The sequence below is a fragment of the Malurus melanocephalus genome, unplaced genomic scaffold, assembly GCF_030028575.1.
Source record: "Malurus melanocephalus ecotype Western Australia unplaced genomic scaffold, MMel_1.1 scaffold_122, whole genome shotgun sequence".
Taxonomy (NCBI): domain Eukaryota; kingdom Metazoa; phylum Chordata; class Aves; order Passeriformes; family Maluridae; genus Malurus; species Malurus melanocephalus.
This window is the reverse complement of record NW_026623354.1, coordinates 136,355-163,340: the sequence shown is the minus strand read 5'-3', so window position 1 is coordinate 163,340 and position 26,986 is coordinate 136,355. Positions and strand designations below refer to the sequence as shown.

The window sequence follows — 26,986 nt, the reverse complement described above, 5'->3', positions numbered from 1 at the left end:
TTCCTGTCCCTGTCCCCGTCCATCCCCCCTTCCAGAGGTCCCTGGTGCAGCCCACAGGCCCTCCCCACTCCCCAGGTAATGACAACCACATCACAGCGAAGGCGAAATTACCACTTTTTAATAGCTGTGCTCCGTCACACCCCCGCAAAAGAAGAGCCTAAAGTTTCATGGTGACACGAGATTGTCTAGATCTAAGGAAATTTTTCCCCTTATATAAACTTCAGTGGCGTTTCCTTATCCTCCCAATTATTCTGTGTGTTGCATCTCTGCTAATTACGACGTCCCACTGTGTAGCCGTAGCATCAGGCCCAGCAGTCCAGTACATGGACTSAAGATTGGCACAGTCTTGCTAATTACTCCTGGATGCAGGCTCCAATCCTGCAAAATCACACACCTACCCAGCGGTGCGTGGTGTTTAACATTCACTACCTGAAGAGATTCACATCAAAGGGACATTTTTCAGTGTAACTGCCTCATAATTGGCGCAAAACACAGGCATGGTAACAAACAGCCTTTTGCTTCCTGGCAGGTCAGAGCCTCGGTGTGCTGGAGGAGCTCTTGCCGTGTGTCTGCATGCCGCTGCTGGGACCCCTCCCTGCTTCCTGGGACTGTGCCTGTAGCTCCTGGTTGGATGCACAGCCAAAGTTTTCTCCTGGAGATCAAACTGACAGAATCCCATGGTTCCTCTCATGCCATCTGTTAGCTGCTTCTTTTCAGGAAGGCAGCRTGACTTCCAAATCCATAATGGAGCACCATGGACAACAGAGACACTGGAAATGTATAGATCGTAGTAGATRTGAGGAAAGACTCTGAAATCACCAGCAATGACTGGCAGTGGCACCAGAAATTCAGAACATCCAAATATGCTTTTCTGATGATGTGCAAGGGTGTTAACCCAGGAAATCCAGAAACTAGTTGCTTCTACATCTTGACAAAAATGTTTCTCCATTATCATCTGGCCACCACAGCCAAATTAGCAGACCTAGAAATGGCTTTGTTCTAAGAGTCATTGCATTGCTATCAAAAAAGTGRTCTGATAATGCTTGCCAGTTTTCAAGGGTTTACTGTTGGCATTGGTTATGGGGAATTTCTGACTTAAACTGTTGATGAAGCTTCTATTTCTATTTTCTTTGAGCATTAGTTGCTGGCATTGACAAAGAGAAAGTTTGATTCCTGAGTGTACTGCAATACCTTTTTAAAATACACTTAAATTTTAATGCAGTATAAGGTGCTAGACTTTTTTTTTTTTCTTTTTTTCAGAAAACCTTGCTTATTTCAGTATGGAGTAAGGAAAAAGTGAGAAAGATAGTAGAAGGAAGTATCTTGCTTCAGGGCATGGAGTGAATGAAACCTAAGGAAGGATCAGGAAAGAAAAACTTGTCACGTAGAATATGGCACAGCTGGCTGTGCACTGGGGAAGAGCCAGCAATGTAATACCTATATCATCACCATTCCTTTCCTTTGCCCTGGAGACTCCCTCTACTCCTTAAATACGCTAAAAATTAAGCGTTTGCCTGGATATTTGCATTGGGGAAAATAAGTATTGAACCACTGTGAGCAGCTGCAGGATGACAATGGGGTGTGCCTTTGGGAAATTGAAAGGTGGATGGCAGGTACAAACCAGAAGGCTCGAGGCAATTGAATAGATCCTGTCTGGAATAATAACTGTGGGCTGTGCTCTGCACAACACCTGTGAAAACAGGGATGAGGTTTTGTGAGGCTTGTGAGGCAGGTGGGGATACTTTTAGGATGGAGGATTTGACTGACTCACAAGGTGTTCGCTCCTAAGTGACATTGTTAGGTTTTATGTTTTGCAAGAAAGGATTGCTGGTTTTGATATGCTGTGGGGAATATGGGGGCAGCGCAGTGTGATTTGGCACACCACAGTTTTATGGAATTCTACAGAATGTTGCATCTCAGTCAGGTTGGCACGTGTGTTTTGGTGGGATTCCTCTGTAATCAGACAGAGATGATCTCTTACATGTGCCATATGTTAYGTGTTTTAAATTTGGGTCTTATTTATGTTATGATGCACAACAAATGGGCATATTTAGACATGGGTGGTCATGTGGGCTGTGGTGTGCATGCTTTCCACACTTTTCTTCAAGCTTTTAGCTTAAAGTGTAGCACATCCTCACCAGTTCTTTCTCTGCTCTGTAACAGTGATATCTTCTTGGCCTCTTGGTTCTTTTTTTAATTTCTCTCTTACTTTATCTTGCTCTGTTAGAAGCATTTGCAAAATCCCTGCACTCTCARGTTTTCCTGACACTGGCAACAAGGGGAAAGTGAAAGCATAAATCCTATTAGTCATGAAATGTAAACAGTTCTTGGTTGGTTTCCAAAACAGAAAAAAAAAAACCAAACCAAAAAACCTGTAAAAAGCAACCGTACAAGTTTGGAAGGGTTCCTTAGAGGTTTTTATTCAAGTCTTGGGAGATTTTGGTGTTGATAAATATTTCCAGCTTGCTTTCAATATTTTTGTAGGCTGGATTTGCTACTATGCTAAATTTGATTAGCATGGAGAGGCTGTATGGGGTAAAAGGCCCTGAGCCCAGGTTGCTAATTAACCTAATTAACCTAATTAACCTAATTAACCTAATTAACCTAATTAACAGGTTCAGAGAAGGTTATAAGGAGCCTGGTCTGGTGCTTGAAATTTTACAGGCAGCTCTTAACAATGGGTAGCACTCCCAGTTTGTGTAGCGAACCAGCACCTTTGGGGTTTTTTGCAAACAGAAGGAAGATAGAGTTGCCATAATTTGTGGCGTCTGACTTCCTGTTCTTCGTGTGGTCGGAAGGGCACGGCTGCAATTCMGGAATGACAGAGAAGGTGACCCTGCCTTGAATCTCTTAAGAGATTACTTTGAGTAACTAATATGTTATTTTTTTTTTTTTAAGATCAAACTGGGGATGCTGATGTGCTCCAAGTTTTCTGTGCAGTAAATTCAATGAATTTAAGGAGGCTGSAGAGGTAACAATGTTTCTTCCTTCTAATTTGCACTTTCAAGGTACTGTCTCCCTGTACTTTATGTGTAACCACRGTACTTTTAAACCACATTGATTAAGGTTCTACTGTTAAGTAAAGCCTTTTAAGATTTTCATTGATATCAAAAAGCCTTTATGAGGCCTTACTAAAGGAGGAAAAAAGCCACAATGAGCTTTTAACTGAAGAGAAAATGTCTTGCTAAGATTTGTCAAGATAACAAACTTGCACTGGTTTTGTGATTTAATTCCTTGCATGATCAAAATACAGCGTGTACTTTGTGATGTGACCTTCCATGTTTATTTTTCGATAAACTCCCTTTTCTGTTAGCAAGTCAGCTTTAATCCAGGGTAGTRAAGAACTGGCCCTGCAACAGGACAGCTTTGGGGTCCTCAGAAACTGGGAAATCTTTAAGAAACTCCAGCAGAACTGGTGCACAGTGAATTTGAGGGAAGTAGCATGGCTGGGAAAGACAGTAAGAGGGTGTTGTGGCTGACCACACTTCTCTTGAACATGCTGTAACTTGGGAGAAGAGGACAGCTTAGAAGATACATTTGCTGTCTTCCCAACCAATCTGGTAGCATCTGTCATGGTGAAAAAAGAAAAACAGGATTTGTATGGTGAAATGAAATAGGATTTATCTGTGAAATGAAGGGCTTTAGCTGTCTGAGCGGTCTCTTGGAAGGAACAGGTGGTCTCATTCCTTTCAGGGACCCCTGTATGCTCTCTGCATGTGGGCTGCATGATGACCCATGCTGGAGTCCTCTCCAGATGGTCAGTGTTCAGGTGACTCCTGGATGAATTATTGGTTCTGTAATTGCCAAGTCTTTATGTTTTTGTGTGATTCAGGGATGTCCTGCTTTCAGCACCTCTCTGAACTCATTTCAGGAGGGTCTTAAGCAACCTTTGTGTAGGGAGAGGAACAGCTCATGCACCTTTATTCTTGCTAAAGGGTGAGACAAGGGCTCCAGCATGGCTTCAGACAGCATGGAGACAGCTAGGACTGTCTAGAAAATATACAATAGGGTGACTCCTGGAGTAGATGAACACAAAGAGGCAGCAACTGGTGGTGTGCCAAGTGCTAAATAAGGGGGGACAGCCTGGACACTGTGACCCTAACACAGGTCACTTGCATAAGCAGAATGGCAATCTGGGCCAAGATGCAAAGCTGTGTGAGAAGGGAACTGGAAGCCTTCCAAACCTATTTGGTTCACAGGTGTGAGCAGGATAAATATTATTGTGATGTAACTTGGTCAAGATAAATCTCTCTTCATTCCAAAAAGAATAACATGAGGTAACTCACCAGTTATTTTAATACAATAAATTATGTTCTGGGGACAATTTTTTAAAAATTACAATGCATCTGTTTATGTACTGATATTAGTTACTTTGAARGGCCTCGAGTGTTTTCAGGACTTTGTGGCACTGCTCTTCAGATTAGAGACTCTATTTTCAGCACACCAGTTGCTGACAGTACATTGTGCCAGTACATTGTCAGCATTCAGGAAAAGTAGCAAWAATAAGTTAAGCAGAACTGCATATCTCAATAGAGAGATGAATAGGAGGCTCTCTAAGCATACCCAGAAGGTTTAGACAGAAATTATTTTGATAGAATTGTTTGTAATTTATAGAAAGGGGAAGTGCTTAGCAATATCCCAGGACTGCTGCAGGCACGGGAAGTGGGGCAGATGCACAGATGACTAAGTAGACTTTTACTCAGATTGAGATAACTCTCAGCTGTATCCMAGGGTTATGGAGCCCTGCAGCTGGAGGTATTATGATTAGGTGAGATGTAAATCTTAAAACCCGACCATTTGTAGCTGGTGGAATTTAATAGCTTCTTTTGTTCAGAGCAGACTTCACAACCCTAATAGCTTGCTTGAACCCTAATGTCAGACATAATCATTCCTTATCATTTTTTGGTGAAGGAATTTTTATATTCTGATCTATGCCAGCCTGCTCTTGGTGAACACTGTTAAATGGCTGCTTTGTTCATTCTATTCAAAAGCAAATGGTTCCTTTCTGAAGCTTTTCCTCTCAGAGATCGTAGTTTGGATTTGTAGCCATCATGTTTAGAACTCTTTGAGATAAGAGGCTCTGTCTGTTTTACTGTGTGTCCTCCTTCACCTGGAGATGGAGTGACAGGTGGATGAAGCAGGATGCTCTGCTGACCATAACACACGAGGTGAAACTGAGCTTGCACCAAGGGAAATAATAATGACTTGTCTGGGACAATGACRACATCTTCTGCATGTGCCCAGGGGCCAGGAAGTTCCAAACCCATCTCTGGCCTGTATCCCTGGTGGTACCCCCTTCCAYTATGAGGCTGCTCCTAAATACACAMTACTCCTCCATGAGGTCACTTGTATATCAGGGTGAGGATAAATGATGGCAAATTGCTGCTGCTCTGTGTGCTCTGCTCTTCATCCTGGGCTTATGACAGCAAAACTGAAATACGAAATGACCAGGCTCTAACATTCACACGGACGTGATTYGCTTCTCTGAGTTCATTCTTCTATTTAGAGAAAGACATTGCTACCCTCCCTTCTGCACTGACACAGTTGCCAAAATAACCGCTCTTACTAACTGGCAGCTTTAAAAGCCAGCCTGCAGCTGACTTTGAAACAGAAGGTCAGCAAAGGGAGCAACAGACTTCAATTCAGAGCTTTAATGGGAGCCATTGACCACAGCAAAAGGCCTTGACTGGAGTGTCTAGAGTGTGCTTTGCACAGGCCAAAAAGTCACTTTCATACGCTTTGAACCTTTTGTATAAACCTATATATTTTTCACTCTGTGGATTTCAAGATGAATGTGCAGCCGTGTGCTAGATGTGGCTATGGGGTTTACCCTGCTGAGAAGATTAACTGTATAGATCAGGTCAGTTCTCTTTCTTTATCATTTTGGACTATAATAAATGTACAGATYGGCACTTTTAACACTGTGCAAATCTCTCGGTTCCAAAAAGTTCTTTACTTGTAACTGGGTTCAGAACTGAAGGTAATTAATACAACACATATATTCGAAGAACAAAAATTGTCAAAATCATTAAACTAATGACAAGGCTCAGTATTGAGATTTTAAACTTAGCAGAATAATAATGAAATACAAATCATATCTGTTTGGTTTCTCTTTTGTGGTGTTTCCAGACGTGGCATAAAGCCTGTTTTCACTGTGAAGTATGCAAGATGATGTTAACAGTAAACAACTTTGTTAGCCATGAGAAAAAGCCTTACTGTCAAGCGTAAGTGTATTTCCTTTTTTTTCCTTCCTTTTTTTTCTTATAAAGTGAAGCTTTAATTCACCTAGTCATTTTAATATAATAGAAGATCACCATATGGACTCAGCCTGTCCCAGGTGTGATGTGAAATTAGGTATTGTCAGTGCCTTTGTGCATATCCTTGGATTTACCTAAATCACAAATGATGGGAATCTCTTTTTACCATGCATAAATCTTCTTCATTTGGCCAGTATGTTTAAATATACACAATTAAGTTCCATTTCAGTATTGTGGGAAGAAAATAAACCCAACCCCAAAATTCAGTGCTTTCCAAGTCAGTGGTTAAGAGTTAACAAGGTTGAGCTAATCATAARGAAAATGTATAAAATGCAGATTTTGGAGTTGGTTTGTTCTAGGAAGTTTTTATTTTATAATGATCAATTCCTGTCAAATTTGTCAGCAGAAAAAGGAGAGATGACAGTTGTTTTTTATTCTATTATTCTCTTTTGTTATTAGAAACACAGCATTGATATGATGATCATTAAAATTAATTTTGCTCTAGGCACCTACTCCATACAATAATAACTTGAATGTAATCTAAGATGTCTGTGTGAGTGGGGGAAAAGTTGTGTATGAAGGGGTGGAGGCTGGTATTGTGTTTTTGAGTGCTCAAAGAGAACCTTTCTGGTGGGCTRTCTGGTACATTCCTAATGTCCTTTCATGCTTTTCCATTTTAGGCACAATCCAAAAAACAATGCCTTCACAAGTGTATTTGACACACCAATAAATATGAATGCAAAAAAACTGTCGGAAGTGGTAAGTGAGGTAAGCAGCTTGAGGGTCAAATGTATTTGTCTTTGTTCTACATTTTGGTAACATATTGGAGTCTCTTGTTTTGTAAAYATAAATATGTGCTTTTTACTTACCGTCCTGTGTTCTTTTAGATCAGTAAGATCTCAGCTGGGTTTGAATCATAWTTTTTCAGATGTGATTACTCATGTGAAACAAAGGTTAGGTCTGAATTTGCTTTTGCTCTYAGAAGGAAAAATTGATTGGAGTTTCTCATCAGTATATCCGATAATCTGCATGGAAGCACAGTTCACCTAAACTGCCCAGAGCTGTGTAACCTTAGTGAGTAAGAGGGGTTGCACAGCCTTTGGAAACGAGCAACCAACTCGTTTTGTGATCTCATCAGAAACTGATACGAAACAACAGATAAATTATATTTAGGCAGAACCCTGGCAAAAGTTCCCATAAATACTTCGTGGAGTATTTCCGCCGAACCTGAGGTGGGAAAACACGAGATGGAGGGCGCTTTGCAGGGTTTTGCTGGAGGTGTTTTGGGGGATGGAGGCGCATCCGACCTCCCGGCGCTGCTGTGCCCCGGCCGGCCGCCAGGGGCGCTCACGGCCCGCCGTCATTCACAGCGCTATCCCGGCATCTCCCGCATTTTTTTATTTCCCTCCAGACGCGTCATTTTAAAACTTGCCGTTCTAAGAATCTGATGAAATAAGAAATACAGGGGCAATAATCATTAGCTAGCTCACTTCTCTGCAGAAGTCACGTCATTTTCCTGAATGTCACATCTTTCTATATTCTACAATAGTATTACTCATTGTGAWTGTGATTCATAGACAAGGTGTTTTGATGTGATTGGACATCACTAAAGCAAATAAAGGTAGTTGTATTTCTTAGAGCATGCTAAATTAATTCTGATGTCCTGTATTAACTGATGCACGTGGATAGCCTTCATCAGACACTGTAACATTTATCATTTTATACAGCATTCCTAAGCCTCAGTTTTTGCAGTATCATGGGCTGTAACTATTTCAGTGGTGACTATCACGCTTTCTTTAAACTGCGTGTGACGGATATGCTCAGGAATGAGTTTGGGATTACTGCAGGTTCTATTTCTGGTTTTAGGCAGTGATATGAGACTGATACTTCCAGTGCATGTGAGTACACAAGCCAGAGAAATTATAGCTCAAAGATCACTTTCCCTTGTTTTACACACCTAAAACACCTTCTGTCCTTTTCAATCACAAAATGAGGTTCTGTTCCAGGGAGAAAATTGCTAAGGGCTGTAAAGAAGTGGATTCTGCAGTACCTGCTTCAAGGAAGTACTTCTGTAAAAATTTTGAGAGCAGGAAAACCTTTTCATTAGTAAACATATAAAATAATGAAAAACTTGGGAAAAGATTTCACTTGCTACTGTAGTTTGTTGTTTTTKTATAGATGAGGTTATTTCTGATGCAGAAAATAGAACGTTTCTTCAATCCTAACATGATGTTCTCACGTAAGTCTTACGTTGAGACATCAGCTTGAACGCAGAAATAAAAATTGAGTCTCTCTGTACAGAATTTCTGTGTTAGCAGGAAAACCACTCAAGTATCTGCACCTCTGTGCTGAATTTAAAATGAGAAAATGGTACAGTTGCTCAGTAACGTTTCTGTCCAGTCAGTTTAAATTTTCTACTCYGGGTTTTTACATCTGAAGAGTGAGTTGTATAACAGAGCTGTGATTTCAGCTGGATTTCTACATGCTACCATGATAAAAGTAGCAGTAGGAAAATAATGACCAGGGACTAAATTTAGTAGTCATTTACATATGCACAATTGGGATATGATACTTTGTGGACATTGTGCAGGGAAATAGAAGAGTAGAATATTGCTCACTYGGTAATGTTTTTTTCATCTAATGCTGCATTGACAYATCCTGCTTAAAGTTCTTTAGGGATTTCAATCCTCATAGATTATTTTCTCAAAAAGTATTAGCTGAAGATCAAATTATTCTTTCAGAATGTCATGCCAGGTTTCAGGTGTAATGTGCTGCCTCCTTTAGAGATGTGCAGCTCCTATAATAGCAGAAATCTTAGGTAGAAGCTGGATGGGGACTAGAAGGCAGAGTTTTGGCATTAGGGCTAAATGCAATCCTCACTTTGTTTGCCTCCCTTCTAATTCTTGAAAGGGGGTATGTGTTATGTACTAATAAACAACTAATACAAGTCATTATCTTTTTGATTTTTTAGATAAAATATCGAGAAGAGAGTGAACAATRCAAATCAGTCTTTCAATGGGATGCAAGGTCCAGAGAAATTGAAAGTGTCTATAAAGCCCAACAACTGGCTACCCAGGTAAGAAATATCCCTGGGGTCTCCAAGGCATTAGCCTGCAGGAGACAAAGGATTGGTCTGTCATTCCTGATTGTTGGGGGTTTCATCATGGCATTTAAATGCTAGAAAAAGCCATTACTTYCCATTTGGCTAAACTTTTCAAGACAAAACTCAGTTACAGCTTAGGATAGAAGAATCAGGAGGTGAGGAAGGAAGAGTGTGACTGTAGTCAGCTGTTGGGGCTGCTACATGTTCAACCATACTCTGTGTGTCTTCTCTCTACTGGCACTGGAGCTTCACAGCAGGTGATCTGATTCCCAGGGGGTGTTATTTGAGTCTCACTCCAGGATCCCAGATCCTGTCATCTTGATGTCAGTTCTTGTTATACAAGTTCTGCCTTGGCATTCTGAAGGGATGTGGAATGTAGGCCTTGCTCTGCATGGATGTAGAGAGTGAATTTTACTTCCACTGTGCGTGTTTCCTTTTTTCCTGTCAGACCAACAGTTTGAGTGTTAAACCAAGGGTGAAGATAGGTAGTTATTTAGTTTTTGTTTTGTAGAGTGCTTACTATGCTGCCTATGAGGAAGGAAAATCGTGGTACCCAGGAACAATCCCAGATCCTGAGATGGTCAAGATAACACAGGCACAGAAGGCTCTGAGTGATGTAAGCAGAGTGATGTTTGCCTTTATTTTCATGGTCTATCATATTCTGAAAACTTACAAATGCATCAAGATCAGTTTTTGGTAAGATGCCACCTCCAGGCATTGCAGGAATAATGGAGTGTCTGTCTATTTTCTGATCTTTGTTAAGATGTTGCCAAAGGAGAGACTGACATTTTTTTCTGTCAATAACAATACTTAACTGTGTAAGTGATTAAAGTCCCATAAGAATTCTATTGCCCATCCTAGAAATCACACATTTATATATTAATATAATTGAGAAGAATTGACCAGACCAAGGTGATTGGGTCAAGAAAGCAGTGCTGTTTCTCTCAGGAATAGAACTCATGATGCAAATGTTTCATATTTTCCACAGGCTTTTCATTGACTGTATTTCCATGACYGATTAAAATCACTTCTGAGTGATTGTTTATGTCCATACAATGGGTTATTTTCCCAGTCAACATAGCCAATTAACAATGGATAATTAATACTAATGAGAAATGTTTTCTSCTCTATGTAGGAAATAGTTTTAACTAACAAACTTACAAGGTGTAAGTTCTTGATTCTGTTTACTTTTAAATAAAGCATTGCATAACTTCAGGAAGCAGGCATGAAAAGAGGAATCACATTAAACTACAGTGGTTCTTCTCCAATAATAAAACAAATTCATCTTCTAGTTTCAATATACAGAAGAATACGAGCCACGAAGAGGCAAAGGCAGCTTCCCTGCTATGATCACTCCAGGTTATCAGGTTGCTAAGAAAGCCACCCAACTAAGCAGTAATGTAAGTCACAGGGGGTTTTAATTATATTTTAGRCTTGTGAATTTGGGTAATCCTGGATTCAGGCCATTCAGTTTAGACGTTAGTTTCTGTGGTAAATATTTGTTGTGCTGTTACAAAGTGGTAAAATTTTAGCATAATGCAGAAAACAAGGTTAGCAAACCACTTGGCCTTGGAATACAACCATATAAGACAAGTGACAATGTAGATATTTCCTGAAAAAAGTAGCAACTTTTGCTGTAATTTGTCACAATTTCACAATTTCACAAAGAAAAAGATTGTGACTGTCACCATTTAATTCCTTACCTTTGCTTTTACATTATGCCTTTATTAATTTAGTTATTTACRTCAGAAATGTTTCACTTTATTATTTGAAATCAATTAAGTGCAACATTGAAATTAATTAATATACRAGAGACTTTAAATATATGCACAGAAAATTGCTTATTTATGAAGCTRGCAATTCACCTGAAAGACATCAAGTAAAAAATAAATCCTGTAGGAATGTTTTTTAATTATTTCATTGTTTTTTTGCAGACACTGTCTGCYTTGCCATCAGGATGATCTTGGGACATTAATGACTATTCTCATAATATTTTAATCAAATGTATGGCACACACAAAACAAGTATTCTTTGAAAATTTGAATATCTGGGTCCATTTCTGTCTGCTTCCCAATTTAAGGAAATTTGGCCTTTAAAAATATTGATAGCTTGACTGTGCTGTGGAGAGTGTCATGACTGCTGTTGCTTGTYTTCTCTTATATCCTTCTGATAGGAMATASACTTTTGCTGCTTATTGTTAKTAATATGGATATATACCTTTTTCCTCTTCAGGTAGAATATAAGCGTGGACATGAAGAGAGAGTTTCAAAGTTCACCTCTGTTGCAGACACTCCAGAGATACTTCATGCAAAGGCTGGAGCACAGCTTGCAAGTGATGTAAGTGAAACAAAATAGGTGGACCTGTTTTGGGCTATGCAAGTGGTTCTTAATTCACTTTTAAATCACTTTAAAATATGAATGCAAAGAAAAATAACAAACTAATGGTTTAAAGGCCATTTTGCCATTGAGTATATAATACTTCCAGTTACAAAAACGATGTTCAGGCTGTAAGAACTGAAGTTAGGGAGGTTTATTCCATACCCAGTAATGGGGTGCCATGCAGAGTAAAGAAGGAAACTGCCTGACTCGCATATAAAGAAAGCAGGCATCTTGCAGACACCTTCAATATTTTCTTTAAACAACTGTGTTTGTCCTACACCCTGAACGAGACAAAGGGGCCATGCAGATGATGTGTGATCGTGTAGTTAAAGACCAAATTGCAAAGGTTCAGACTTCCTGGTTCATCTTCCTTCTGGCAGATGACTGACTTTGCAACTTTAGAATTGATTATGTATGCAATCAAGATACACTTGATCTAATTGCTCCTGAACTGTCTTGAATTTTTACAGTTGAAATACACAGAAGACTTTGAAGAACAGAGGGGAAAAGGCAGCTTTCCTGCTATGATYACTCCAGCTTATCAAATAGCCAAGAGAGCCAATGAATTAGCCAGTGACGTAAGTGTCCAAAGTCTCTTTTGGGAAACAAAATATTAGATTGTCACACAAATTTTGAATTAAAACACTTGCTGGCAGAAATTCCATGACCATGACGTGCTGATCTTTACTGCTTTTCTTTTCCTTTCCAAACATTACAAAACCACAACACCCCTGTAGTCTTTAATAAGCACTGTTAAAGGACATYAGTATTGCTTCAAAATGTACAGTTAATTGTGCTTTGTCATTGGAAACTGAAAAAAAAATCTTTTTATTGGAGAAGAAAACGCATGGAAGAACACATAGCTCACTGGAAGTGAATTTAAAACATTAAGAGTCATTGAGGAAAATAAGATCTGTAATTCTGAAGGCAAAAGCAGCTGACTCTAAAACAATTACATGTTTTTGTGTGCCTTTGATCTGTGGAAAACCCTTCACTTTTGTCAGCAAACACACGTGGTGATTAAAGGGCAACATCAGGTTACAGGCATTGTTTTGACTTCAACAAATGTAGTGCAAATCCTGGTCTAAACTTGAAGGTTGATTGTCTAAAGTTCCCTTTATCATTGGGGAGATCATCGTCTTTCAGAAACAAACCTATTTCTTGATGGGGTTCAGATGACCCTGTGGTAAAAAAGTGGTCAAAAAATGTAACCATGAATTTGCATTACAGGCAGTTCCATGTTTTTAAACTGCTGGAGCAGCAGGGATGAGCCACTGCCAAGCAGGTGCTGTTGAACACCCTGAACTAATGGTCTGGGTTGAAATGGCAAGTCCCATGTTCCTGTGCATTATTAAAAAGTGCACCACTAGTTCTGTTTTTATATGTTCAAGTGGTGTATTTGACTCAAGCAGTTTGGTGGCAATGGGGATTTTGACAATCCTTCACTGACAACATGTGCWTGTCATTGGTTGTTATTTATTGTGCAGCATCTGTGTACCAGACTAAACTCACCCGGATTATTTGTTTCCTTTTTTCCTGTTAGGTAAAGTATCATCAAAGATATGAGAAAGAGATCAAGGGAAAAGCCAGCCATACATCTGGAACAGATGTTGCTTTTACAAGAGAAAACGTGGATCAATATGGACAGGTATGCAACATCCAAGAGATAGCCATGCTGATGTTGCTCATTACCACAGCTGATTGCTCAAGGCTTTAGAAACTGGTGACAACTATTTTCACTTTGTTTTCCTGTRTGAGAAAACAAGGTCTCAAGGGAAAGGATGGTGTGAAAACAGCACTGTACTCCTAATGTGTAATGTGTCTGGCACTGACACTTAAAAATGTGACTGCAAGGTGTCTGCAGTGTCACTGTGTGACCGTTTTGATAGGGCCATTCCTAAAGGTAAGCCTGACCTTGGCAAATTTGATCCGTGTGCATTTATGCACTCTGCATTTCTATTGCGGTGTTATTGCATGTCACACAGAAATGTGTTTACTTGAGGAAATATTCCAATTCCATAAATAAGAAAATTCAGTCAGGAGAGAAGCAAAAGGGTTGTGAGATGGTAGSAAGTTGCTGGCAGATAGTTAAACATCTTTTCCCTGCTGGTATTTCCACAGATCTTAGAGCTTTGTCGCTATAAATATGTGTGAACAGCACTGAATCTTTTAGACACACARCTTAGATTTCAGCTCTTCTACAAAAGGGGTATTACAAGCCTGACAAGCTGCATTTCTGTGTTTTTAGAACCAAAYAAGCTTTAGTTCTGTTTTGGTCGGTGGCATCCATTTTGCTTTTGTTTCATTTTTAAGGGAATGCAATTGGTTTTGTGGTCTCCCAAAATGCACCCGAAGTTCTGTTTCAATGAAGTTAGGGAAACAGCACAGCTGAATAGAACCGAATACAGCTAAAGGGAATTTGAAAGGATTTGAATAGTGGTCTTGTATATAGAGAGTAACTATATGGTTAATCTTAGGGGTTTTTGTCCTGCTCCTCAGTAGGTCCATATACTTTGGAGAAATGAAGGAAGAGGGACTGTATTTTCCTAAAACCTTTGGTATTTTACATTTCTTCATTTCTTCTGTCTAATTCTACATCTAGTATTCTATGAAAAACAAATCATCCTTGAAGAATATGAGTTTAGAATTGTGGCAATGAAGCCTTCAATTAGTTTCTGTCTTTTGAACTGCTACAAGTTTTAATAAGAATAAACAAATACACTGAATTTGCAAAAGCACTAATTACATTTTCAAGCATTAGACTGCTTCTGTTTTAGAATTAATTTAAGATTTTTTTCTTTGAAAGTATCTTTGAAACTTCAGTCACAGACTTCAAATTCGATTTGAGTTTTAATCTTTATAGATTGGATACTGATATTATTAGTCAAATAACATGGAGTCACTGAAATTAATGGATCTTTCTGAGTAAATTGTGACTTAACATGGGTAAAGGGATGAGATTTCAGACTGTTGAGATCATCAGCTGTGAGTTGAGTGTACATCACGCAGATATATATATATATATATATATGCACATACATGTTTATATATATAGCATGAGACAATTTAAGGAAACTTACTGCAAAATTCCTGTGCTGAACACCTGTTTTGTTCATGTTCAAAAACTTTCAGAGTGGCTAAAATAGTTTTCTGAAACTTTGAATATATGCACAATTTTAGAAATTATGTTAAAATGTATTTGAGAAAGATAGAAGAAAAAGGCAGGTTAGTCTGGAGAATTCAAACTTGTAGTGTTTTGAGAAGATGACTCAGGTGATTAATTAAGGATATTTTTAATTTTCTATGYCTATTTGGTTTTATATGAAGCTAGATGTAATTTAGATGTGATAACATCATATTGTTCATAAACTTATGATGTGACCTATCTTACCACGTGACCTTGATGGTGCACAAATAGACCTACAGTGAGTGGTTTTGCATTGAGAASTCACAAAAGAGGTATCCCAAATATTTGTATTCCTTCCTATCTGTCTCTCCATGGAATCCTTGACATGCATTCTATTCATGGCACMTTCTATTTTCACTCAAACTGCCTCTTCACTACAAAGGCTTTACAAAATATTGCAGAGAAGACACATTACACTATATCTCACTTGTTTGTATTGTTTGTAGACCATGTTCTCCCCAGAATGTGTCATAAAAGGCCTTGGGATGATTACTGTGCATTACCACTTAAAAAAAAACTTCATTATTTTGCTGTTAAACTATCAAAATGGCTTTCAAATTATCAAACATTTACACATAAACTTATCTATAGATAGATTTGAGAGTGTTACTTCCACAGCAACTGGGTTTTTTTAAATCAGGCAAATTGGACTTYGTGATTTTTTTCACTAAGGAGTTTGCCATTTTGATATCTAGGTGTCTCTGCTTCTTTTATTAATCCCTCTTCAAAACATATCACTGCACTAGAGAAGTATTATTTTTGGTCAATTGTGATGTGAAAAATGACCTTGCAAAGATCAAACAGCTTCTGTAATACCACAGTATAAGGCTGATCCTATGTTAAACTTGTTAACTTTAAGCAAGTCACCTGGCTGCCCAAACCATTAGCTATTTTTTATAATATTTCAGGGAAACATCTATTGGCCAACACAGAAGCAAGCAGATACCATCTCTGTAAGAAATGCTGTGAGATTAGAAGTTTGTGTATCATTGTACACTTGAATGCTATCTTCACCACAGCTAATAGCTACCTAAATTTCTCTTGGAATGCTGCACAAATGGTTTCACAGGCATGGGTAATTTAACAGGTCATTTTCTCCTTATATTGTGGCCATTTTTTCTAAAAAAAAAAGATTGTTGAAGCCATGAACCTTTCCACTAATGAGGACTGTGGGGCTTCGTGAAATAACCCACGGCCCCACCTGCTCATGTGTGATGAGTAAACACTCTGAATTTTTTTCAGGGWTATATGGAGGAGTTTGAGGAACGCAGAGGGAAAGGAAGCTTTCCTGCTATGATCACTCCAGCTTATCAAAATGCCAAGAAAGCAAATGAATTGGCAAGTGATGTAAGTATGAAACCTGAATCAATACAATTCATAAACAATTAAAAGCAGCAGTTTGTCAGAGCAGTGCCTGGGAGGAGAATGCTAAAATTGCACTTGAGAAGTAAACAAAAGTGACATTTTGCTGCGTTGCTGGGAACAGGATGGCTCAGGGGATTAATAATATCCATTAATAGAAGGGGGCACAGCTCCAACTTGCACAAGGTAGGAGATGGATGTTGCAACTAATGGGGATCCCTACTGTTAGGTTAACCCTCCTGGCAAATCTGCACCTGTATTATTAATGAAACCTTCAACTGCCTTAATCATCCTGTGGACTACTGTGGTATTCCCAGTAGTGAATAAATGGAGGATGAATGAATTGTACTGGTTTTGATATTTTGATGTATCCTGCCTCTAGCATAAAGTAAGGAATATGGAGGAAAAGAAACATAGAGCATGACACTGTCACTTCACAAAAGGGAGCTCATTTCTGGGCTGGGAATTTTYAGTTTTGGGTGGTAAACTAAAGAATTGGCAAAGGGGTGGTGGTGTGTGATTCCTGCACCCAGCCCATCCGTTAAAGGGCCTCAATCCTGTCTGAGGTGACCATTTCTGGCAGTGACAAAAAATGGGTCAGGCTGTAGGTTAGTACCCTGTGGCTGCTCTGAAGGGTTCCTGTGAGTGACATCCTTTGTAGTGTGGACACCTGTCCCCGATGGGGCTCTCTGAGCTGATGAGCTCAGTCTGTCTTCTGGGGAGCTAACAGATGGTTGAGTCTTTCAGTTTGTGTTAGCCTGGACCAGATATGAGCAGTAAACTGGAGTGAAAGAATCAGTCATGTTCTGTTACCTGATCTTATCACTGAGAGAATATAAAAAACCTCAAATCCTCTGTGGCCAATCCCGGTTTGATGACAAACTCAGTGAGCCCTTGTTTAAACATGAAATATTTAACCTTTCCAGATACAGATCACCATTTAGGAGGTTTTGAAAATGTTCATGGTCAGTAGTTCTTTATTAATTTGTGATACCTGGAGTGAGGAGGGGAATTGGTTCATGGCAGTAACATTTGGACACTACAGTACTCATCAACCTGCCTTAAAGCCTTAAAGCTGAGGAACTCTGTGCAGTCTTGTAAAATTAAAAAAACAAAACTATTTGCACTTCAGCACATGTAAAATATTTTGTACAGTATGAATCTGTTTTTTGAACCAGTAACGTAACATATATGATATAAACATTTCCTTGTATGCAAGAACTACTGAAACATATTCCCAAAAGARGTGTTGCTGGACAAAATTTGGCAAAAGGCCAAGGACTATCTCTCCTCACCCATCTGAATCCAATTTATGTCAATAACCTGATGTCTAAATTAAATTTAGAAATCCCTTATTTCAATTTTGATTTGGTAAAGAAATGCAATTCTCTTACATACACTAAAAATACAAAAAGATATAGCTTTTAAAAAAAGCTGGTTTCTACAAAAGAAAAAATTTGCAGAGCACTTGATGAATATCTGTAATTCTGTCTAAAAGCCTAAAATTAAAGTACTAATGATTACTTCAGTAATAGAAGASCACACAAGCTCCAACCAGTCACCAGCCAAGAATCTGCTAGTTATCTGTTTGAGTTATGAACAACAACCAGTGCTGTTCAATCCATGGCAAAAATGGATACAAAAATGCTGTCTAGTAAAATGTCTTGACATGGACTGTGAAGGGCTATGGGGTTATATTTGAGTTATTCCAGGAAGTGAATACCCACAGCGTTTCAACTTGGCAAGTTCCATTTATTTATCAAAGCAAGAACAGGGGAAATCTTACYCTGATTCATGAAACCAGTCTAAATAGTAATGATGAAAAGGTGCATGTCTATTTTATAATTTTCCCTACTTCTTTTCAGATAAAATACAAGAAAGATCTTTCCAAGATGAAAGGTGCAGCCCACTTTCACTCCCTAACGGCTGAAGACAACTTGGTCCTTAAACGAGCCCAAAATGTTAACAAGCTGGTCAGTGAGGTAAGGGCTTGAATCAATCTCTTAACAAGTTTAGGAGCAGCTCACACAAACATTTGTGTTTGATGAGTAAAGACTGCAAGTAAAAAAACCCTATTGTTCTTACTGTGCTGTATATAACAAAAATCATCTGTTTGTGGCATAGTAACTGGAGAGAAAAGCTCAAGAATAAATCTTCARGTGCTGTGTTCTGGCCCTTCCAATCATCTGTATGAAAGTGGGGGAAATTAACCCCAGGAGGGTGATTCTAATTCTTGCCACATTGAAGAATGGAAATCTGAAAAATCCCCATCCCAAACCTGAATTGTGCTTTTAATATGAWATTAAGATATAACCACAAATGCTTTGGGGTGAATTGGGTGTGTACCTTAGAGTATCTCAAAGATGGCTATTCTAAGAATCAAAAATAACATGAACAGAGCCAAAATTTATACCATTCTGGTTATGCAGGTTTCTGTTTTCTTCCATCATGTGAAAGACTGTGAGTCCCTGATAATTGATGCTTTTTCTGCTTGGCAAGGAAAGATTGCTAGAGAATTCTCAGTAGATTCTGAATTATTAATTTATTTATAGTGTCATATCAGCTATAAAGCTATTAATAAATGTGAGTTTCTAGAACTTCCCCATGGCGGTTTAAAAACTTATACTCTTGAGATGTCAAAGTATAAAACCTTCAATAATGAAAAACCCCTGGAAGTAGGGCTGGAAGGGGCCTCCTGGGCCAATGAATCCTGGTTCCTGCTGTTTCCACACAGTATCATATAATCCTCCTATTCCAATTTCCAGCCTACATTTATTCCTGTCCACTTTATTACCACTGTGTTTTGTGCTAACGTTGCCCTTTAGTTTAAAAAGTTCTTTCTCCCTGCATGGCTACTTTTTGAGAGGTTTACAAATACATCATTTTCTTCTCTCTGCCTTTGATTTYCCAGACTAAGCAAGCTGAGTTCTTCTCATCTCTCACAGTCTTTCACTGCAGCTGTTGCAGGCTGAGTACATGTTCCTTAAACAGGAATGACTGTAAGAGCACAAAAGCTCTTGCTGAGGTCTTGCAGGAGCCTGGTACAAAGAACAGTTGCACATGTTCATTTGCTCCATACTCACCTTAGAATTCCTTTGTATATCATTGTTTTTGTTAATCGTTTTCCTCCTGTCACCGTCTCACATGCTTGCAGAGAATGAAATGGTGTTTCTTTGGCCTATAAAATGAGAATTGAGTGTGTGAAAATTCTCTTCATATTAATTTTCATCTTATGCCAGCTGATGAATACCATGTGTCAAAATCTCTGGACAGTGGGTCTGTCTAATAAAAAGTGCATGAAGGAACTTTTCAGAGCAGATTAAGGTTTAACAATATCTTCYCATTGTGCATTTTTGTCACCAAGGTGGAATACAAGAAGGATCTTGGAAACAACAAAGGCTACAGCATGAACTACTGTGACACTCCACAATTCAAGAATGTGAGCAAGATCTCAAAATTCACCAGTGATGTAAGTTTTCAGTGCCTCATGTGTGGCTTGCTTACCCTGGTAGCTGCTGGAATCACAGGTCATCTCTGTGTGCTGGAAATGTGATTATAACTGATTTTAGCCTGTGTTTGTACAATTCCTATCCTGGTGTGCCTTGATGTATAGCTGGGGCTCATTTTATATAGGATTATAAGAAGAACTATTATGGTATTTGGAAGAGAGGTTATTTACCATGGACTGTTGATGTAGAAAAGTAGCAGTAGGTTGTTAGTCTTGTCTGTCRTAATTATCACTTATTTCTTKGTGTATATCCATTTCCTGACTGGASARTTAGGCAGAMRATACYTCWCCAGAGYTYATGCCAGAGAGGGACATAATTCTTGTGTGAAAATAATCAGTGTTAATAATTTTACCACTTGCATCTCATTAAATATAATTGTGTTTCATACTGCCTCTTACCATTCTCTGAAATCCCAGAGGAGTAAATATTTTGCCATACAGGTGGAACAGTAGAATGATCAATTTTTCTTGTCAAATCCCCCACTCTGGGATTGRTGAAAGATGCCCCAAAACAACCCAWTTTTKTTCATTTGTTAATGAACAAGTATKGTCTCCCTRGAACTATRTTCTGGTATTTATTTCTGATGRCACACAGATATATCTTKTTTATGTGGCATTCAGATGATAYAAAKAGCAAGTAAATGTAAATCTTGTAGAACAAGAGACTCACAGAGGGTTTTAGCTTTTATTTCTTAAAGAACCAAGATTGTTGTGGACTAATGAGTTCCTGTATTGGAGCAACGGTAGTAGACCACAGCTGAAACAATTTCTCTCCCTGCTGTAAAATATGGATACTCTGAAAGGCTGAAACTCTTTAGTAGAAAAACTGAATACATTTTCTCAGAGTATTTTTATCTTTTTTTTTTTTTTTTTTTGTTTTTGTACAGCTTAAATACAAAGAAACCTACCAGAACGAAATGAAAGGTCACTATGTGGGTGTTGGCATGGACAAGAGAATGCTCCATGCCATGAAAGTTGGCAGCCTGGCAAGCAATGTAAGTCCCTTTCAATCACACTTGTGTGGCTGTTGCCTTCTTGTCTTTCAGTTTTTCCAGAATTAAGTTGATAGAAAACTTTTAATCGTGCTTTACTGGGGATCTGAAGGATAGATGTGCTGAGGAGAGGGGAAATTCTGGAAACCSTTTTGTACTGTTTTATAGCTCACTGTGTGGAAGAAGTTAAAATAAGAAATTTCAGTGATCTGGCAACATACTGAGATCTCTCAGTTTTCTTTGACATCAGTAGGATGCTGAAGGTTGTTTGCCACCACCCCCAGGGTCAGACCTTTGCAGGAAAAAACAGTCTTTAATGAAGATTTCTGGATTCCAATTTAATTTACTGGGTTAGTCAAGAAGCTATTTCGTTACATACCATTCCTTCAAGTACATTATTTACAAATCTGTAAGAAGCTTGAGAACTAAGCAGAAAGATAAAAGAGATGTGTCATAGGTGGGAGTTAAGTTAATGCTCCCACTGTTGGCATTGGATTAATTGAGAAGCTGAAAAAGAATCAATTAGTGGCTAAACTATGCAAATAATTTCATTTTCTTTGTCACTCATGACATTGAACTTACTTTGTTTCTTGCATTTAATATTAATATTATTGTTTCTCTTTTCCTCTTGACTGATAATTATTCAAACGAATGACAGCTGAAAAAAAAGAGAATGATTTTTTTTTTGTTCTCCTTGTGTTTCAGATAGCCTATAAGTCTGATTACAAACACGAYGGTGTAGACTACAATTACCCAGCTACTCTCACTCCTTCATACCAGACAACAAGAAAGTTGGTCCCTTTGAAAGATGTAAATAATTTTATGTTGKTTTTTTTTTYCCCCCTATGACTTGCAGAACTCATCATCTGTCTGTGGGAGAGATTGTGATAGATTGTGTGTCAGGTGATGGTTCAATGACAGGAGCAAGCAGCCAGTGCTAACAAAGTTAAAGCAAAAAACTGCAGTGTCAAGAGATGTCAGAGGAGTAGAGAGATGTGCCATGTCCTGTCATTGGTTTCAGTTCAGCACAGACTGCAGAGAGGTGTGAAATGAGTGACTTCTGCCCTACCCCAACTCTGCTGCAGAGCTCTCACCATCCTGGGGCAGCTTCAACAGCAGCATCAAACCCTGAAAGTTCTGAAAGGGCAGGGAGACTAAAACAGCCCTCTCATCCTTTGTGATCTCCCTGAGGACAGGTGCTCCCCTTTGAAGGGGAGTTAATTGGTCACATAACCTTCCTTCAGCCTGTGGGCCATGAAAAAGGTGCCCTGAGTGCCTGGGGTGGAGTCACAAATGGGACAATGGGAGGAAATTTGTGTACTGCTGTGGTTAGAGGTGTCCTTCAGATAAAGGAAGGAKGGGAGTAAATTATTGTGCTTTCACCTCTCACAAGCATGAAAAGCTTGACTGATCTCATCTGCTGTTGGCTGCTTAACCTGTGCCTAAGCTGGGGCTGAATCACCAGGCATTGCTTATAAAATCAACAGGAAGGGAGCAGCAGCTCTGCAGGGCATTTCTGACTTCCTAAAGTGYATGTACCCTGTCTTTACACTGGAATTGTCAAAAACCAGGAGCATGTGATCGTTAGCATCACATGAGATTTATCTGGGCCTAAATACCTCTTCTAAGAAAAAGATGGTAGCATGAAGAGCCAGAATTGAGGACCCTGATGTTTTTGAGGAAGTATTTAATATACTTCAGCTCTAAGATGAACCATTGCCTCTAGAGCAGTAATTTCAGCTTTGTCTTTGTAAAAGCTTAAACCAGTGAAATTCAGTGTTCAGTTGCTTGCTGTGCGTGAGAGCTGTGTTCTTAAAGAGTTCAAGGTAATTCATGTCCAAAATATGAAAAACATTTCAGCAATTCCAGTGACTCTAGAATTCATAGTCAGCATCAGGGTTTGAAACATGGAATTCCATTGGCCACAGAGACTCAGCTGCACCAGTCCTGATCATCATCTAGGATTTCGATTCAGTCCCAGACTTGTCTRCTCCCTGATAACCAACATGCTTACCCTGAGCTCTTTTAGGAGTACAACTCTCTCACACACAAAGCAATCACATGTAGCACTAAATACACTGTTTCAGTTAAAAAGAAATGGTCCCTTTCCATGGAATTAAAATTCTCTCTGAGGARGCAAATGCATTGTTTTAAGTACCTTGATCACTTTGGACCTGTGAGATAATTCAGGCATTTTTTTCCTAGCTTTTGTCATTCTGGCAGCATGAGCAAGTTTATGTGAGGATACCTGAGATAAGAAGGGTTGCATTGAAATAGTTTCAGTGACTCAAAGTCTCTAGAAATCTGCTCCACTTTGCTGGAAAGAAATGTTCTTAAGAAACTAGTTTTAAGCAATGTGATCTGCAATGTTTGCAAAGTGGTGATTAACTACAGTGAATATTAATGAGGGCCTACAGGGAATAATAATTGAGCTCTGTAATACAGCAGGGAGTTCTTTGGCAGCAACAGGTTTAAAAGAAAGCTTCAAATGAGTTTTTTAACCTATAAATTTATGCATAATTTGAGGCTTAAACATTTTTATTTTATAACTTATTGTTGTTGCTACCATGTTAATGTGTTAGTAATTTAGTGGGCCCTAAATTACTAATGTGTTAGTAATTTAGTCCTCTTGATGGCTGACATTAAAATGACTTTTTTTTGTACCATAAGTACATATTTTTGTTTTCTCATCATCCACACAAAACTCTGACCACACAGGGAAATTCTGTGGTTAATTTWTTGCCTCAAAATTCAGTAAGACAGAAATAAGGATTTCATTTGCTCTACACAGTTTTATGCTGGACAGATCTCTTCATAGACAGTTACAATAATTCTTGTCTGATAAAGATAAAAATGGACTAAGTGATGGTTAAGAATACAAATTTTATACCAAAGATTTGGGGGATTTTACAGCAATGATTTGCAGCTGGTACTACATCTTTTTAAGAATTTGTGGRTTTGACAGGAAAGGGTTATAAGTGAAGCCATTTTCAGAGTGGGATAAAAACTGTGACCACAGACAAGGAAGTTTTGAGGTCTCATCCAAGAGATTCTGGCATCTTTCCTTAATTTATTATGATTCAAGTAATGTTTTATTGAGAGTATTAGTTAACAAAACTTTRTCTAAATCTCTCATTTTCCAGTCTGACCATTCTTTCCTTTATTAAATCTTCTTTTATTTTTAATTTTATACTAAATTAGGTAAACTACAGGCAAAGCATAGACAAGTTGAAGTACAGCTCTGTTGCCAGCACTCCACAAATTGCTCAAGCCAAAATAAATGCGCAGCAGCTCAGYGATGTAAGTTCTGTCATCATTAGCCACTGTCATCTAGTAGAATTCTCACATTATTTAATTTCATAGGATTGGTAGCCCTAGGTTTTTATTCTTGATAGTTCTTCAGCAGATTTATAGTCAAAACAAGGATATGTATTGAATGAAATCACCTTCAGAAATGTGGCAAACATAACAGAGATCTAATATTGTCTCAATTTTTAGGATTTGTATCAGTATGCTTTGTTAGGAATTTATCTTCTGTGTATTTATTAAGGCAAGCTTTTTAACGATATCTTTTGTATTTTAATTAGTAGCTTTTCTATTTATAGGATAAATTTCTATTTCCTCATACCTAAGTAAAAGTTATAATTGCCTTATTGCCTTCATATTTGCATCAGCCACACCTGAGTGTGTCTTTACTGTATGGCACCAGTAGCATGAAATTTAAAGGTAATCAATCAGTCTAATGGCTATATTTTTACTAAGTTTAAAATAACTGAATTTCTTGCTGACCTTTTYGATACATGCAGTTGAACTACCGAGCCCAGTATGAGAAGACAAAAACAAATTACACTCTGCCCCAGGATGTTCCTCAGCTGGTGAAAGCCAAAGCCAACTCTGAGTTATACAGTGAGGTGAGTCAAGCCTTGTGGAAATACTGGCATTCATGATGCTGTTATTAGACAGAAATTGATATAAAGTTGATGACATTCTTTCTGTATGCACTGAGCATTTATCATTGGTCTTCACTAAAAAACATGGAATACTGTACCCAGAATAGGCAGACATCTAATCTCAGGGACAGTAAAACCATTAGATTTTTCTTCAAGACATCTTCAGATGTTTTGAATTTCTTTWATAAATCACTATCCACTCCCCAAAAGTAAATGCTTCTGGAGTGATATTTGTATGAAAAACCAAGATTGACACAGTTCTAATAACTCAAAGCCCASTGAATTCAGTAGAAAGGAACAGTGACTTCAGCAAAGTTGGAGCAAGCTCACTGTTACTGCCATTCATAATTCATGTCAATATACAGTGATTCATTTAGAATCTTGTATGTTGAAATCAAGTTCTTGCAGGAAAAGTTGAACTGCTATTTAATTTTAAAATTATTTTTYAGTATTCCATTGTTGTARATAGTTTTGRAGGAAAAAGGAACCCAAGACAAATAAGTGCAAAATGAGGAAAAAACCTTGAGATATTACTGGTGTGACTTTTATTTTTTTAACCAGCTTCATGATTTTTCATGGCTGTGAATTGGCATTATCACAAGCTTTTAGTTTTTTGTCCTTCCCCTAAGTTTTGAGTAGCTTTGGCATGATATKGTGGAGGAACATTCTTTGTGATTGTACTCTGTTGGGATGTATATTTGTAATTCTGCTTTGCTCTGAGTAATTTTCATGTTTGTTTGAAAATCCTGTGTGTTTATGTGTTAGTGACATGTTGCTGTCTTTCCTTTCTCAGATTAAGTACAAAGAAGGCTGGGAGAAGAGCAAGGGCCGGGGCTTTGAAATGAAACTTGATTCTCTGCCTTTACTTGCTGCCAAAGCTTCAAGGGATCTTGCCAGTGATGTATGTTATATTTAGTTACCCAGAAATTGTTTTTATATAAGTAGTTATARCACAGGGAAATGAAATTTAGCTCACTTCATGTGGATTTTTAAGTCCTGCATTTGGCTGTCCATCTTTCTCAATGGCTAATGAACAGTTGAAAGGTTTCTCAGATTCTGCTGTCAAATTTTGCTCTCAAAAAATAATTGTTTTTAAAATCACGTGTACAGGGTGAAGCAAAATATCCACARTAAACCTGTAGTGAAAATCAGTGTTTTGAATTGTTTATAGACTCAAAAATAGGGTTATCATTCTACTACAAAGGGAATGAATATTTCTTTAGTCTGCTTCCTTAACATAAACACATGTACCTAAAAAAAAATTTTAAAAAATCTTTCTAAACAACTTATGTCTTCATTTTTAACCTGTGGAGAGGCAGAAAAGGGAGACATTTTGGAGCTGGAAAGTGCTCAGCACTRATGGGGATTCTGAAATCTCACCTAATTAAGAAAAGCAAATCTTGAATTCCTTGCTTGGATTGATTTTTTTATCTTTGACTCTAAGAACAAGATAATTTAGCTAATAAGAAGAATTGAAGTTTATAAGCATACTTACCTCAGAGGGCTGAGCTTTAGAGAATGAGATTAAAGACCTCATAAATGAGACTGACCTTGCATCTTTGGAATTTCTGAGAAAATGTGGGAAATTTGAAGTGACAATGACAGAATCAGACTAAACTCTTCTAAATTTTGACCATCCAAGTCACCAGTGTAAAACATGTTGCTTATCTCATGGATAACTGGAAATATTCCTAGATTTACACTGTTTTGTTTGGGTTTTTTGACAGATTAAGTATAAAGAAGAATATGAAAAAACAAAAGGAAAAGCAACTGGAACCAAAGATTCAAGACTTTTGCACTCTCTGAAGGTAGCCAAGATGAGTAGTGAGGTAAATTATTTCTCTTACTCAAAAGGTATTTTTCATAATTAGGGAACTTCAGCAACACTATGTGATCTACTGCTGTTGCTGCTCTCACTGTAAGAAATTCTTGGAAGCATTTAAAAAAATTGGTTTCCTTCCTCCATCTGTTAAACTGCAAAGACTTCACTGCAGGGGATTTTGGGCAATGGTGTCCTTATTTTGGGGCAGGAATAGAATTTTCTATTAAAACCTCAATATTGATAAAATATCACTTTACAACCTCAATATAAACAGTATCCACAKAAATTTCCAGTCTATACAAGTATGTTTAAAAATAAAATGTACTGTTCTGATAGAGAACATGCCTCTAGAGTTTGCAAAATTTATCCTGGCATCTGTTTTGTCCCTTATAGGACCTGATTTCTACTTGTGTTTGGGGATTTTTT

At 38.2% G+C, this 26,986-nt stretch overlaps 1 protein-coding gene across 1 annotated transcript in view; it reads left to right on the top strand.

The window, feature by feature from the left end:
- Positions 1–5,703: 5,703 nt before the first annotated feature.
- Positions 5,704–26,986, top strand: part of NRAP (nebulin related anchoring protein) — a 46,391-nt gene continuing 25,108 nt past the window's right edge. Inside the window, exons 1-18 of the mRNA XM_057370254.1 lie at positions 5,704–5,860; positions 6,130–6,224; positions 6,938–7,025; positions 9,229–9,333; positions 9,872–9,976; positions 10,653–10,760; positions 11,593–11,697; positions 12,210–12,317; positions 13,283–13,387; positions 16,169–16,273; positions 18,154–18,270; positions 19,653–19,757; positions 20,684–20,791; positions 21,494–21,598; positions 23,990–24,088; positions 24,595–24,699; positions 25,532–25,639; positions 26,466–26,567. Of these exons, the coding sequence (XP_057226237.1) occupies positions 5,789–5,860; positions 6,130–6,224; positions 6,938–7,025; positions 9,229–9,333; positions 9,872–9,976; positions 10,653–10,760; positions 11,593–11,697; positions 12,210–12,317; positions 13,283–13,387; positions 16,169–16,273; positions 18,154–18,270; positions 19,653–19,757; positions 20,684–20,791; positions 21,494–21,598; positions 23,990–24,088; positions 24,595–24,699; positions 25,532–25,639; positions 26,466–26,567 (1,845 nt within the window). The 5' untranslated portion in view covers positions 5,704–5,788. The remainder of the gene's footprint in view (positions 5,861–6,129; positions 6,225–6,937; positions 7,026–9,228; positions 9,334–9,871; positions 9,977–10,652; positions 10,761–11,592; positions 11,698–12,209; positions 12,318–13,282; positions 13,388–16,168; positions 16,274–18,153; positions 18,271–19,652; positions 19,758–20,683; positions 20,792–21,493; positions 21,599–23,989; positions 24,089–24,594; positions 24,700–25,531; positions 25,640–26,465; positions 26,568–26,986) is intronic.